Source organism: Gavialis gangeticus, unplaced genomic scaffold (assembly GCF_001723915.1).
Source record: "Gavialis gangeticus isolate Ggan-Ray unplaced genomic scaffold, GavGan_comp1, whole genome shotgun sequence".
NCBI classification, from domain to species: Eukaryota; Metazoa; Chordata; order Crocodylia; family Gavialidae; genus Gavialis; species Gavialis gangeticus.
In genome coordinates, this window is record NW_017729022.1 from 58,583,776 (window position 1) to 58,600,123 (window position 16,348).

At 44.5% G+C, this 16,348-nt stretch overlaps 1 protein-coding gene across 1 annotated transcript in view; it reads left to right on the forward strand.

The window, feature by feature from the left end:
* Nucleotides 1-16,348, forward strand: part of NTN4 (netrin 4) — a 106,883-nt gene that overhangs the window by 84,538 nt on the left and 5,997 nt on the right. The window contains exons 6-9 of the mRNA XM_019515058.1: nucleotides 6,686-6,899; nucleotides 9,853-9,965; nucleotides 11,594-11,662; nucleotides 14,279-14,449. Coding sequence (XP_019370603.1) covers nucleotides 6,686-6,899; nucleotides 9,853-9,965; nucleotides 11,594-11,662; nucleotides 14,279-14,449 — 567 coding nt within the window. The remainder of the gene's footprint in view (nucleotides 1-6,685; nucleotides 6,900-9,852; nucleotides 9,966-11,593; nucleotides 11,663-14,278; nucleotides 14,450-16,348) is intronic.

Here is a 16,348-nt window from a genome sequence, read left to right on the forward strand (position 1 = left end):
ATGGGAACCTATCCCTATTTGTTACATTGTAAAATGGGTTCGCTTTATGTGAATTCGATTTAGGCACTGTTCTCTGGGAACGCATGTACCGCATAAATTGAGAGAAACCGGTATACAATATTACGCTGATGCAGCTTGGTCTCTTCGTAATATTACATTTGAATCTGTGGAAGAGATAGATTGGTCTCCTGGTGAGTTTAGTCATAGTTGGCTTTTGTGCTTATACAGTCTTATTGAAGGCTGGGCCTGATGTGGACTTAATGGCCCTTTTCCCCCCTCTCTCTTTTCTGTAATTCTGATCTGGCCAAATCCAGAAGAGTAAGTCCTGGGAAAGGGTCTGTAAGGCTCTAGAACAGGGGTTATCAGCTGGGGGTACATGTACCCCCTGGGGGTAGTTGAGATGGCTCTAGGAGGTACATGCAAATGGGCAGGAATCACACAGCATCCTGTGCTGCCGCGCAGGCACCACCAGCCTGGCTGCCACCAACTGGTGTCGAGCTGCTTGCCACACCCCACCCCCAGTCCGCTCGGCGGCTGGGGGTACATTGTTCCATGTCTGGCTGTCTGGGGGTACAATGATGCAAAAAGGTTGAAAACCCCTGCTCTAGAACATCATCCTGGGTTTTTATCTGGCTCAGAATCGACAGGAAGTCGATCAACAGGTAGCCATGCCCCCCACTGAAGTACCACTGCGGAACTGAGCATCCTAGTTAAGATGAATGAAGAGTTGTTGCATTGCTTGAATAATCTTTATGGCCCTTAACCCTTAGGAAAGTAAAAAAAAAAAAAAAATCCTTTTCTAGGGAAAGTGAGGAGACTGAGAACTTCTAGTTTCTCTTTATATAACTGGCAAATCAGCTTCCAGTGACAAATCTGACCTGCACAAAAGCCTCTTTACCTCAGTTCAGTAATGAAAAGAAGTTTTATACCTGAGACCTGCATCAGAGCTACAGCCCCCGTAACACATGTGAATGCTTCACTGCTAGGGTTTTTAGAGAAAATAGTTTTGCATCTGCTTCCAAATCTCCAAATCAACACATAACAAATTAGGCAAGCAACTGTAAGATTGAGATGTCTTTGAAAAGATGAGTCTTTCTGGCTGCAAAAGGGAAATTAAGAAAATAAAATTAACTGAGTTTGCCATTAATTGAGTCCAGTTTCTTCCTGTGTTCATATTGGATCTTTCATAACAGCATTCATAGATGTAATTTTAGCAACTATCTACCTATGTTATTGCAGAATCATAGGGCTGGAAGGGATTTCAAGGGTATTCTGATCCAACCTCCACAAAGATAGGAGGAATCCGTTAAGCTGTGGAAGTTAGTCTCCAAAATGCATCTTTTATGGAAGAAATGTGAAAAACTTGTAACTAAAATGTAGCGTACTGGGTCAGATTCATCACTGGATGAAGGAAACAGAACTGTATTGACTTAACTGTCAACCCGCTTATCTTGCTCATAAAATTACTCCACTGAGTGCCAGAGACCTGAAGAAGGTAAATGATTTTACTTCCTGTTAAGGAGTTGAAGAATGTCATAAATATCCATTGCATCTAATAAGAAAATAGAGCATTTGGATGCAGGTGTCAGGTATGGATTTCAAGAGAAAGGTGTGAAAGCCTCAGTGAGCACTGTTGAAAACAATGTTATTAGAGACACTAGAGTTTACTGCCTGCAGCTAGTTATGCAGTTTGTGGAGAGGTGTTTTAATCTTCTAATTTGATGTAATTATATTAGTTTGGGACTGGCAGGGGTGGGGAAAGTTTGGAGTGTTTTGGCATAGATTCTGGAACAACCATCACTACTGTAAACTGACTGCCAATATTAGAGATGAATTAATATTAAAAGCTCTAATTTAGGTGTGTCAAACCCTGAAAACCACAAAAATGTCATCAGATCAGATTTAAAGATATGTGCATAGCAATAAGCATTTTAAAGCAAAGCCTGGTTATGCTGTATGCAGTACCTAACCTTTTCTTATCTCCACAGTAACAAAGCGGGGGGGGAACCCCAACCCCTCCCCCATGGAAAGTTGTGCTTTGGTTTACATGAAAATATTTGCATAAAAAGTGCCAGCTTTCCATAAGCATCTTGAGTTTGTTTTTTCATCAAAAATCAAATTTCAGGAAATGGAAATGATATAGATTTTGAAATGCTGCTGCTGTGCTTCCTGGGAGTGATAACCAGGGAGCCCAGTTTTCCCTGATAAAAAATTTTGCAAATTCTCTGATAAAAAAACTTCCAAATTCTCTGATAAAAACCCTAAAATCTGTGATTTAAAATTAAAGGCTCCTCACTTCCCCCAACCCCAGCCCTGCTGGTGCCCTTCACTCCCCCCCGCCCAGTCCCCTGGCCCTGCTTATGCCCCTTACTCCTCCCCCACAGCCCACCGGCCCTGCTTGTACTCACGCCCCCCACCGCAGCTGGAGGGGGCCTCTACCTGCCAGGGCTGTGGGGCCTGTCCCCAGAAGGAGGCAGCGCTGCTGCAGCGGAGCAACACAGAGTCTGGCTTCCCCCACTGCTGCCTGCCTGCTGAGGGGGTAGGGGCGGATGGGGGGGAAGGCGGCTCCCTGCCACTCTGCACACTCGCAGGGGGACCCGTGCCCCCAGATCTGTGTGCAGGGCAGGCTCAGGCTGCAGGCTCAGGCTTTCCACCCTGCTGCCCTCCCCCAGGGCCTCCACAGCCCAGTGGGTGCAACCCAGCACTGCAGGGAACAGCAGAGCCACGCAGGAATCTCCTTGCTGCTGTGAGCTCCGTGCTGCTCTGGTGATGCATCCCCTGCCCACGTGGCAGCAGTGAAGGGCACAATCCTGCACCACTGCCCCTGCTGCTGCCATGCACATAGTGGATGTGTCTCCAGGTCAAAGCGGAGCTTGCAATGGCAAGGAGATCCCCATGTGGCTCCACTGTTCCCTGCGGTGCTGAGTCGCACCCGCCAGGCTGTGGAGGCTCCAGTGGAGGGCAGCAGAGTGGGAGCTCAAGCCTTCCACATCCTGCACACCAGCCTGGGGGGCATGGGTCCATCCTGCCCCCAAGAGTGCACAGAGCAGCAGGAAGCTAGCCCCTCCCCCCAGCTTTCCCCCAAATGAGCTGCCTGCAACCCTGCCCCACTCTCCAGTGAACCCTGCACATTGTAGCCCCAGGCCCCAAGCCCCATGCACTGTCTGGCAAGCCCCAGCCCTGCCCAGCTCCCTCCCTCTCTCCCTATGGGGGCTTCAGTCTCCCCCCGCCTTTACTTACCTGCAGGCTGCCTGGAGGCCATGTGCACATTGTAAGGGAAAAAAGGTTGACCAGCTACTGTGTAGCACCCATACACCGAAGGGTGTGCTCATACACCGAAGAGCACTGGCCATGTCCCGTCTTCGGGCTCGTTCCTAGCTGCGACCAATTTAGCACAGAATGAGGGGGTGTTGGCAAGATGATTTATTTCTCTGCAGAGGGGGGCTACTCAGTGTCACAAAGACAGAGAGTTCCCCACGAACTGAGTTTCTAGCTTGGTATTTATACATTAAACATTGCATTGCTACATTGTTGCACGCGCATTCGGGTTTTTTCTCTTGCCATTACAAAATTACAAAATACGATACAGAGCAAGCTTGGGCCGGTTGAGACTGGTTTTGCAGTTACACATTACTGTCAGCGAGAAGTACACGTCACTTACTGTCAGCAAGAGGTGATCTTTTAATTTTAGGGGAAAAAAGATCATTTGCTTTTTCAAGGGTCATCTGCTTTTTATGATTGTATTGCTGTTTTCTCTTACAATATACATGCACATGGTGCTTCCTGCCTGACCACCCTCCTCCTGCTCCTTCCCAGCCCCCTGCAGGCTAGAAATCTGCCAGCCTGCAGAGGGCTCTTTGCAAAGCTGCAAAATTCTCCAGTAAAATGAGAAATCTGTGTTTTCCTCCAGTAAAGGGGAAAATCTGTGGTTTTCTCCATTTTTCCATGGGAGACCGAAAACCCAGATCCTTGGTGGCAACTGTGTTACCTCATGCCCTTGTACTCCTCTCTGGGGTGAGCTCCCCAGCTGGACTACATTTCCATAAAGTATCTGGGCTAGAGATTCTAATGAAGCTTCCGCTTTTCAGAAAGAGAGAAAATGTTGAGTCATGGGAGATGTTGTCTAACCTGGGACACAGGCTAAAATGACGAATAGGAGCATGAGACAGCAGAACTACAGCTCCCAAACAGTATTATGATAATCTTTCCAAATCTAAATCTTTTGGTATTTGAATTTCTATCAACATTTTCCCCCAGAATTCCCCTTTTTCCATTGTTTCCAATTCCCCCTTTTTCCAACAAGAAATCCAGATAATGCCTGAAAAATTTAAAAAGGGAGCAGAAAGAAGGAAGAGAAGGAATATTTCAAACTTTCCCTTGCAGCACTGCTTCCAAATTCCTCCATTCTGGGGTGCAGGATTTGCCTCTGCATTCCCATGCCGCAACTCCCTTTCAAAGTCACCTCACTAGCTAGTAATTCTTCCGGCTGCTGTACTGACTCACACTGTGATCTTCAGAAAAAAAACACTTCTAACACCTTCCAATAAAACGGAGAACTGCTGCGATAAGAGACTATTGAGCAGAGTAGAGAAACATCAAAGAATAGAATCTCCTCCTTGATCAATAACAATGAGTGTTTTTGGATTTCAGTCCATAAAATGAACACACCTCTGGAAAATCCATGTTTCAGGTTTTATACAAGAACTGAATGGCACTTGTAGCTATTGTGGCCCTTTGTTACCAGTGTGTTCATTTTTTTTTACTCAGCACTTCAAAATATCTAGTTTAATTTGTTTTGAAAGAAGAATGACAAAGACGACCTATTTTTCTAGCATTTGGGTTTTTTTAATGATTTATTTCATCTCCTCTTGCAACAATAAGGATATTAATTGTGACTTCAAAAAGTAGGTACATTAGGCTTCACTTCTGTAGAGTGGAAAAGTATCCAAATCCTGACTCCACAAGATACTTAAACGCACATCATACAATGAGGTGCATAGATACTTTGATGAAGTAGGATCCTGGTGCTAAAAGCGGACTAAATCCACGTTGCATTCACATCTTGAATAGAGAAGGGCAACAATGATAATTAGTGGTATGGAGGGGCTTCCATAGAGGAGTAATTAAAGAGGCAAGGCCTATTCTGCTTAGAAAAGAGACACTTGAGGATGAACGTTATATAAGGGTTTACAAAATAGTAAACGGTGAAGAGAAAGTAAAGAGGGATTTATAATTTACTGTCTATCACAATACAAGAACAAGGGGTCACAAAATGAAACTTCAAATTTTAAAACTAACAAAAGGAATTTCTTTTTCACACAGCAGGTAATTAAAGTATGTAACTCATTGCCACAAGATGTTATAGAAGCTGACAGCTTTGCCAGATCCAAAAATGGGATTGGACAAATTACTGGAGGAAAGGTGCATCAGTAGCTGTTGAGCACGGGAGTTAGGGATACAGCCTCTGAATCAGAACTTACTAGACCTTAAGGGTGCAAACAGAAGTGAAAATTTTCACCAGATCAGGCCACAGAAAGTGGTCTATAGCCATGACCAAACACAAGTACACGACTGCTTCAAAAATGGCTGGTCAAGTGAAAATCTGAGCCCTCATTGCATGTGGGGTCAGATGAAGATGTTTCCTCTCCTGTAACTTCTTTCTGTGCTGCCTCCCAGCCTGTCACTGTTTTCAGAATGGGAGGGGGGAAGAGAGAGGAAGAAGCTCAGTCTGGGGTTTTTTCAGTCCCTGCTGGAGGGAGGAATGGGTGTATCAGAGCCCTCTGAAGTGGCGAGGGGGCTCCAATTCACCCACCCCACCCTCTGGTGCCATATGAGAAACCCCTAGAATGAGCTCCCTTTCCCCGCTCCCATTCTGAAAACAGCACAGCCTCACAAGGAGCAGGGGGCACTGCTAGGGGAAACTGGCTGCAGGCTCTGAGCCAGTGGCTAGATTACCCTCCCCCCTAAAACCAACAGTGAACTTCTGTTTGGTCCAGGGGATTGTAGTAACTCAGAACACATCCTGCAAAATGCTCTCAGTTACAGCATGGAGCTGCAATTCTGCGCCCTAAATGCTGGAAGCTGCACGTGGGAGAGGAACAGAGGCAAAACCATGATCATACCCAGTACACTCTCCCTTTCAGCACTCACTGTCTCTCCCTGTATGACAAAGGATACTGGGCAAGATGGACCTATGGTCTGACCCAGTAAATGGCAGTTCTTATATGTCCTAATTTAGTACTGCTCACTTCTGGCAAAACATAATGCAAGCCCAGAATAAATTAACTTTTGTTATAGATCATACTTAGTCAAAGTCTTGCCATTTCCAGAGGGAATTATTTTGTTCAGGTTCATGCAAGTAAAGAAAACAAAGTCCAGAAACGTCATAATCATTATTAGATCCATTAGTGGTTTGGCATGTGTCTCGCACTATTTCATCTCAGAGGTTTTGCATTTCTGTCAAGAAAAAACAAAGGAAAAAACTGTGACTTTTCAATAATGTAGCAATATATTCCCTTTGATAATTATATCAACCTGCTTACTTACTCTTTGCCCCTAGTAATGTAAAATAATAGGTACATCAAACTCAGCCCTGAGATGGGTGAACAAATCTGTTTGCATAAACGCCTTGTTGTGCTCACTTTCCAACATGCATACACTTCCCTCGTATGTTTTGATACTCCAGTGTGTTCCTGCCATCGTGTTGGATCAGCTATGCTTCCCTTCAGCACAAGTACCTTCTGTGACCCCAGCAATGGTGATTGCCCCTGCAAGCCTGGAGTGGCAGGTCCTCAGTGTGACCAGTGTATGGTGGGATACTGGGGCTTTGGAGAGTATGGTTGCAGGCCATGCGACTGTGCTGGAAGCTGTGACCCACTTACAGGTGACTGCATCAGCAGGTGAGTGGGCATATTATTGCTCTAGACCAGTGATTCTTGATCCTTCTAAGGGTGCTACAATGCCCAGATACCATGGCAGAAAGTGAGCTATTGCTGCTCCTCTCTCACATGACTGGGGAACCCTAGTGTCCCTCGGACAAGCAGTGCCCAGAGCTGATCCCCATCCCCTGGCAGCTCCCATGCCAGCCCCCATGCTCCTAGCAGTGTGCAGTGCTGTGTGTGCATGTGCAGGAGCAGTTGGGCAGCCACAGGGCCTTTTCAGCCTAGCTTGTCTCCAGGTCCCCTTCCCCTCCTGCCATGCTCCCAGAGCTGGTGGGAGGGACTGACTGTGCATGTGGCTCTGGTCACTGGCATTCTGCTCCCCAGAGGAGCAGCACCTGCCCCCTTAGGTACAGACCAGGGGCTGGGAGGAGGTAGATGGTGGAATAATCAAGGCACAGTGAAGTGAGGGCCTTCCTCCTGCCTTCACTTAACACCAGCTAGATTCTAGCTCAGTGGTTCTCAGCCAAGGTACCCCTAAATTGCAAAACACTATGAAGGGGGGTTCCTTGAGGCTAAAAACGTTGAGAACCACTGCTCCAGACACGCATACAATTACATCATGGATACTCATCCCCCAGATTTTAAAAAGAGACCTTATTTGGGTTTAAACTACAGAAACTCTCATGATATACACTACAACATATGAACAAAACCCTATTGCAGGTACTGGGCCAGAGCAGACTCCTCCCATGGAGTAATCTGTTGAGAGAGTCACAGACGACTGAAAGCTTGTTGTTTCCTGTGCCTCATGGTGGGTATTGTGGTGGGCCAGCAGGGGGCACTCCTGCGTTGAGCCACCCACCTCCCTGCGCCCGACCACCTTCCAGGCTCTGAGTGCCTCCCTAGGGCGCCTCGCGTCCAGCTAACCCCCTTTCTGGAGCACACTCACTAGCCTGGGGGTAACGTAAGCTGCCACCACCCTGAGAAGGGACTCTCTTAGCCCTGTGTCATCAGGGAAACACAGGCCTAATAGTCCTACGGGTACTCAACCCAGTACAAGCACTTGGGGCACTTCCCCAAGTCGGGGGCCAAAAAGGAAAGTCCCTCTTAGAGTCCGCAGACCTAAGGGGCCCTTAGGCATAATTTAGACCCACCCCTCAATAAGTCTCCTACACCGGTCACAAAGGAGAGCTTTATTGATTACAGGGGGTAAGGTGAAAATAGGGTACAAGATAGAGCAATATCATAGAAATCCCATAGAGCAAAATAGTCTGGCTGAGGTAGCCTTTTGATCACGCATCTGAGTTACTGCCAGCTATATATATCTAATCAGATCTCGAGTAGCTTACTCACAAGCATCATCCAGAGGCTGTTGGAGATTCCCTTTGGAGGCAGGCCATTCCTAGCTCATGAGTTATGGGGGAGAGAGCCAGTTTCAGATGGTCAAGCTCCTCTCTCAGTCTGAGTCCGCCACATGGCTGCTGCCGCCTCCTCCTGGGCAGTCTTAACTTATATAGCCCCTGTGACCTTGTTCACCTGGTCCAATGGAGGCCAGCACCTGTTGGCTGTCAGCCAACCAATTTGAAATACATCACCAGTTCCTGAGCAAAATCGAGCCCACCAGGTAGATGCCCCTCACCCAGGTAGCTGATGCCAGTCACGTAGGCAGAGGGAGCAGGTTTCCCCCCTCCCTCAGGAATGTAGCCAGCTCAGGTTACCTGAAGAGATAGGGTAAAGGTGTGTCTCCTCTGCTGGGCCCATCCTAATCAAATTGTCACAGAGCAGAGATTTTGGGGAGAAACAAAGGTGGCTTCCTGCCACAGGTATCATCATGGAAGACCCCATGTTTCTTAGAACTACATTGGCTATTAATAAAAAGAATGATTCACAGAATTGCTGCAATTGCTGCTAGCAATCCAGCCAGGAGCACAGGCTGATTTCCTTTTGCCTCCTCTGCACTGCTTGCTGCTATGCCTGTGCTCCTCCCTCCAAGCAGGGTGCTATGCCTATGTTTATATGGAACTGCTCTCTGTCATGAGCACACAACACCAGCTGTAACTCTCCTGCCATTAGCTAAGTTGTTCTACAGCTGTTCCATAGTCATCACAGAGAGAACACAGAAGGTGTTGTTATAGCAGGGCAGAGGATGGGCAGTGTGGCAGCACACAGCCAGTTATGTGTTTCACTGGTCCCCTTCCCCTGTCCTCCTGTGGAGCACAGAGCCCATTAAGGGCCATCAGAGTGGTTTCTATTAAAGCAAGATGTCCATTCAGCCTTGTGCGCATATCCAGAGGGGACATGTTGGCCTCACCATTGTCAGACTCACTGCATCATCACCCTTTTAGATGATAGAGAAACAGGATTGGTGGTTGTAATACGTTTAAGTTATGAATAATGATATATCAGGAGAGTGGGCCATTTCTATTGTAGTAGCATAGGTCATGATATGTAGTCTCCCCTTCCATCTAGGTATTTGGTTCTGGTACCTTTCTGGGTTTTTGTAGTTTTCTTCCATGCTACTCACTGTATTTTGAAGCAAGAATAAGAGGCTCACTCCTGCTCCCATGATGTCAATGACAAAACTCCCATAGACTTCAGAAGAAGCAAAGTCAATCTCTTAGATGCTGGAGAATAATGCATTTTAAATCAGGCTACCTAAGGAGGCCTAGTACTATCTTTAGGCCAAGGTGTATAAATACATAATTTTGTGGACCTTCCGTATTATATGCATTGAGTTCTAAAATATTACTTTATACCACCCATGGATCCATAGTACAAATTTAGGAGTGTACAATGACCAAATGTTTCACTTCATAAAGCACACAAAAATAGTTTTATTATATCAATGCATCTGGAGAAACTTCTAGACCAATTTCTGGGAAATAGAGAGTTAACAGTAAGTGTGAGAATTCTCTTGACTTTGACCGTTAACTCCATAAGAAATATTCATGGTTTTCTTTCCTTAAAACAGTGCGGATATATACTGGCATCATGAGATACCTGATTTCCACTCAGTGTTTAATGAAAGTGAGCCAAGATGGGGATGGGAAGATGAACAAGGATTCTCAGCTCTTCGGCATTCAGGTGAGATAACTGATTCAGATATTTTTCTCATCCCCATGCCTGTTACTAAGAGATTGTTCCTAGGAACAAGGAAAGATTTTTTTGAAGTGATTTGTGAAAAGGCAACAGAGCATTGCTTTGGATTAATGTCTTGGCAAAGATGGCAGTAAATAATGTATTGTCCAACATCCAGTATTATTCAGCTACCAAAAAAAAAGCCTAAGAAACATTGAAAGAATTATTTGATTCATTAATAAAAGAATATCCAATGTCTAAACACTTTCATTTTAAAACATGGCTGGAGGGATTGGTAGCTAGAGCATCTGCCTAGATTTTCAGTTTGAGCTCTGATTTTGGGGGCTTCTGTTTTGAAATGCTAATGTTTGTTTTGTCTTGCTTTTGCTGTAATATTTTAAGGAGGTCTGTTATGTCACATTTACATAGAACTGTCACATCCCATTGAGTAAACATTTTTTTAAAATAATGTGATACTAAATTAATTTGAGATGCAATTAAGACATTTCTAAAACACCAGCATAATTTTCCCAAACAACCTGATTAAGGATGGCAGCAATTGTGGTTTATGATCTGGTTCCTGACTACTGAACATTTCAGGTGCAGTTTCAACTTGGGAAGTTATTTGTCTAGTAGCTAATAATATACTATTGCTGGTGTATGTGATTATTATTAGGCCTAATCATGCAATTTTTCTGCTGGCAAGTGCTTACTCAGACGAGTAGTCCCTTTGACTACTATTCACCAATGTAATGATTCCACAATTGGGGCCTCTTTGTATTGTAGATGGATGACGGTACACATGCTGTTTTGAAATAGTTACATTTGATCAAGTAAGCATGTAACTGTCATTTTTTGCACTACTTTGTACTAAAAATCTTGGAAACAAGTCAGTGGGGTGGCAAGGGACAAAAACCTGCCTTCCACCCATTTATCTTAGGTTTTAAAAAAATAATGGGCAATTTGATTTTCTTTATTTCAGTCACAAAAACAACTCATTTGCCTTGCAGAATAATTATATGCAACTTCATGTTCCTGTACTAAGACCTTTTAAGTGTATCTTATGTGGAAAGCACTGTGATTAATGTTGAGCCCAGGAGTACATCCTGTTGAAGTCTATGTGGAACTACTCACGGAAAATTAAGCTCCTGAGTAATGTGTTGATAGGTCAGGGGCTTAGCACAAAAACCCTGGCAGACCCCTAGTTCCACAGGATTTACTGTGGAATAGAGGGGTATACTACAGATATAATTTACTTCATTGGGAAGTCTCTGGGCTCACCACCCCTGGCATCACTCCTATATCTTGAAGGCAATTGTGGATCTGTCTTCCTGAACATTCCTCCAGCAGGGGAAGTTCTTGGGTGGAGCAGTGTCTTGGGTGATTAAAGAGTTTATATTATTGAAAAGTAAAAATGGGAAAACTGCAACCAGGTCATAAATAAGCGTAACATGTCATTGTGTTCTGAAAGATAAGCATGTGCTTTAGAGCACCAGGGTAAAATCCTGGCCTCATCAAAATCACTACCCACTCAGGAAGGCTATATGCCGCAGTACCTATTGACTGGCTTAGTCCATCTTTCTCTTCAAATATTATCTCACACTATGAAGCATTTGTTTGTTTTCTTTTCATAGGTAAATGTGAATGTAAAGAACAAGTTTTAGGGAATCCCCAGGTCTTCTGTGGAATGAAGTATACATATGGTAAGTCACAAGAGAAAGTTATTACTGCTGAGATGGATTATTTTATGAATCTGTATAAGGGTATGAGAAGAGTTGGACTGGTTTGCACCCCACAGAACTGGATTAAACGAGCATACACTGAAGAATGTCAGAAAGCGTACATAATGTACTGCAAGAAAAAACAGTCATGGGGTGGGAAATGGGGAGGGATTCTCAGGAAAGCTCAGCAAGCACATCACCTTGTAGATAACCAATTTATCTCAGTCCTGATCAAACCCAGGACATTCTTAAAGAAGCAATTATGAAGATAATTAGTGATTTATTTATGGATCTGGCACTCTGGCTTGCCTTTCTTGCAACCCTGAAACTGTATTTCAGTGCAAAAAGTGTATGAGTAATTTGATGCTTATCACCTCTATATTTGGGACTCTACAAAATCTAAAATCTCTCTCTCTCTCTCTCTCTCTCTCTCTCTCTCTCTCTCTCTCTCTCTCTGTACAGTGTGTTAAGTATTAGTGTATGTATTAAGGTCAGCCATAATAAAGCATCCTGTTCCCCTTCCTATCTCACTGATCAAGTGCTGATACTCAAGGGAAAACCACTGTCTATAAGCAAGCCACTCAGTCTTTGCTCTGATGCATCATAGGACGGAGTGCTAGTGACAGTCACAGACCCCTTTCTGCCTTCACAGAAAAGGCAGTTCTCCTAGCTTTTAAGGTCTGCCCCACATCCCTTCAAGAACAGCTCAAAGCTTTTGAAATGGGATAAGATTAGTACATTTACATATTGAGATTTATAGGAGTAAAGAGAAAAGTTTGTCTGCAGTGATTCCTCCAGGCAGTACCAATGAACTGTCTCCTCACACTATACCAAGGAAGGAATGCTTTGTACAACACTCCCTTCATTTCATAAGCTTTCAACATTTCTTGCACCTGCTCAGTCTCGTGCTAGGGTTTAAAATGCATTGAGAAATAATCCATACTATTGCCAACTGCAGTGTGACCCACAGAGAGAAGTTCAAGGGGCCGCATATCACTGAAATATGGCCCCGGCTTAGTGGTATTAGAAAAAAATATCTGAGCCTGCTTTGCTTTGCTTCCTGCCTGCGATAGTGACAGTGTTTAATCTTGCAAAAGATAAGAAATAAAAGTAAAAAACAACTTCATAAATCTTATCTAAAGTGCACTCAGGCCTCCCACCCTTTCATCACTCAGTGTTCAAGGGTGTCAGCTAAATTACAGAGAGATGAATTGTAGGGCACATCACAAGCTTGAAGAGGGAGTCTGCATCGGAGGAGAGTCTTCTCAGGCTTTTTAACACAGATTCCAAACAAAGCAACCTCATAAGAAGCTGTTAAATACCACTGTAGGCAAATATCATTGCTGTCTCAGAGGTCACTTCTGCAGCCCCTTACCTAGCATGAAAGTGGTACCTACAGGGTTTTGTACAGGAGAGTTGGTAGCTCAGCAGACAGGATGAGGGCCATGTTCTTCTAAGGTTTCTCACTCTGCTTTATGCACATGTAACAATTTTGCAAAAATGGGAGCCTGACCTTGAGTTCTTCAGCCCCCCTTTAGAAGCCTGATTTTCAGAGGTTCTGAGCAAGCAGCTGTTCCTACTGATCTCAGTGGCAGCAACCAGGTGCCCAGCAGCTGTTGGCTGCTACTTAGCATCTCACTTGAAAAGTCATTCTCGACCTTTTTGACTCTAGCCCTCCTCCATCACTTTTCTGAGTGTAGCAGCATCCCATTTTAAAAAGTAATGCATTTCTTTCTCCTCACACCCCAGGGCACCTTGAAAGGATATGTGGGGTGGGGGGCCATGTCTGAGAGCACAGTGGGGGATGCCGCATGGTGCTCTGTGTTGGCAGGGACAGATTGGAGAGCTTGGTGATAAGTCATTAGATTCCCTGAAGGAGGCAGATACCCCTGCAGGAGGTAGAAGAGGGTGATAGTGGCTACTGGAGGTGCAGAAGCTGGTGTCATCTAAGGGCAGCAGGAGCAGAACTCTGCTGTGTCCTACTCTTTCCACTGCCTGCCCCCTCCCTGCTGCTGATCCGTATCTGAGGGGGAAAATGCAGCCCCCACCACAGTAGATGTTCCTCTGGCAACTTGCATGCCAGCAACAGGAGCCACCTGCCCCCTCAGCCCCTCCCACAAGCTCTAGGAGCTTGGGAAGAGTAGGAAAGCAAGCCAGACTGAAAAGTACAGTTCCACGGCCCCGTGTCCATCTTGCCCACCACAGAGTGCACTGCTTAGGGTGCTCTCTGCAGGGGCTGGTGTGGGGCAGAGGGCAGGAGCCAGAGCCCCCAGAGGAGCAGCCAGGGGCACCGTTTGTCTATTTGAGACTCACTGACCTTGACAGTGAGCATAGGCTGACCTGGCATCTGCCATAGTTGCTGTTCAAGTAAAGCTCGTCCAGCTTTCTCTCCAGCAACAGAAAGCTTTGATGCAGTTCTGCATGTCACCCTTCTGACCATAAGACACACAGGCAAGAATGAAGTTTTGACATGTGCCAGGCTAATTTTACAAGGACCATACACACTGGTCTTTAACGCTGCTGCCCAGCACTGTGTTAGAAAGAGCTGAGCAAAAGACATTTAATAGATTTCTGGTTTTTTTACATATTTCCTCCCAGTGGTAAAAGCAAAGATTTTATCAGCTCATGACAAGGGCTCACATGCAGAAGTCAACGTGAAGATCAAGAAAGTGTTGAAATCGACAAAGCTTAAAATTCTCCGAGGAAAGCGGATTCTCTACCCAGAATCCTGGACTAACAGAGGCTGTACTTGTCCAATCCTTAATCCTGGTAGGTATCTGGTTTTGACTCTGTGAATAGCACATCCCCATCATATTCATACTGATCTCTTCCTCGTTCTTTTATCCCATCCCCCCAGTGTATTTAATTTATAGTGCCTGCTGACTGACGCACGGGATTTACTCCATCATTTAAATTCCAAAAGCAAATTGAGGGGAATTTTGATTTTTATATAGAAAAGCCTTAATCATACCATGTGCTGTGAAGAGTGAAATCACTGTTTGTAAAGTAAAACTACCATACCGCAACCTGCTCTGACTCACCCCACCCCACACACTGCTCTGGTGTCTGAAAGCAGTTGCATGCCAGGCACCTCTGGGACAGAGCTCTTTTCAAGTCTAATTTTTCTGCAGATCCATAACCCCACATTCAGGCTTTAGTTTGAAATCAGGTTATATTACTACTGTGCAGTTATGATCTACTCCCAAGGGAGCACATATTTAGAATTCCTCCTTCACAAGTAATAGTGAATTTATTTACACTTGAAAGTTATACATGTAGCTCTGTCTTCAGGGAGAGGTGGGATGCTTCAGTCTCATCAGCTTTACTCATCTTCTTTCGGTGAGCAGGCTTTTAGATTTGAAATGAATCATTACCAATCCCCATAAAACAGTGCATGCTGCCTCTGATCATGTCAGGAACTGAGAAACACCAACAGAATTTTTCATAGAAACCAAGATCCATCTAAAAATCTCTCTTTTACAATTCAAAGAAAAACTAGAAACTGATAACTAAGGAAATGTTTTTCAACTACAATGTTTGCATATATTTCAGGAATTACTGTATCAAAATGCAGACCTTGGGCATTGTGATTTTCTTTACACACTTAAGCAATAGAAAAGACAGAGGGGGTAGTTCCTTCCATAAAGCATTGAAAAGATAGCATGCTGTTGTAAAGATTTTTGTAATCATTTTGTCATCTTTTTTGATACAGTCTATCATTTGGCTTCCAGCATTAATGTACCAAAAGATAGAACAGATGTTGTTAGAAACTCTCCTTAATATATTTATCATGGTACAAGGGTCAGAAGAATCAGCATTCCTAGGCATGAGTTCAAGTTGTATGCTCTTAAGACTTGGAATAATTGAAAAATCCCATAAACTTCTTTAATTAAACAGATACAATTGTGTAATGCTTCTATGTGCAAAGCAAAAGTAAACACAAAGGCCAGATTCTGATCAGAGTTGTACTGGCATTAAAGTTGTAAAGAAAAGAGTGGCATGGTCCAGGCCCACAGCTGGTGTAAAGTAGAGCTGCTCCTATTGATATTTCAATGGGGAGTCATAAGTTTTACCAGCAGAGGGTAAAATGAAACTCCATCACTTGATAAATTAAAATAGCTCATACTCAGACAGTGAAGGAAAACAAAAGGTGCAGCTTTTGAACTATTAAAGGCCAAGTACTTGACATCCCCATACAAAATTTGGCCCAGCACCTTTTTGGGTATTCACCAGATTGCTATCACAGGACCCAGTCATTGGATCCCTGGCTAAATTAATCCTCCGGAGTCTGAACAGCATAGACATCCTAGACTATCTTGTGGACTGAACTCCAGCTTCACTCCAAAAGCACAGGCCCTTCTGTCTAATACCCTCCTCCCCCCAAGGTCAATTGCCTAGGCCCAGGGTATAGTTCTGACTTCCTCCATAGCTTAAACACTCTCTTTCCCAGAATCCCACCAAAAGGGTGAGCCTTCTGGTTTACAGTTGAACTCTTGAGAGGCATTCAGATACAGAAAGTTTTTGCGCAAAGTTCCCAATCACACCTTTACTTTACTTAAAGATAAACCACAAGGTTTTACAGATCATTAGGAAAAACAACCACTTTCCTAATCAAGTGCCCTTCCCCAGCTGGCCCTTCCCTTCAGAGTCCCTAGGGTCCATCTTTGT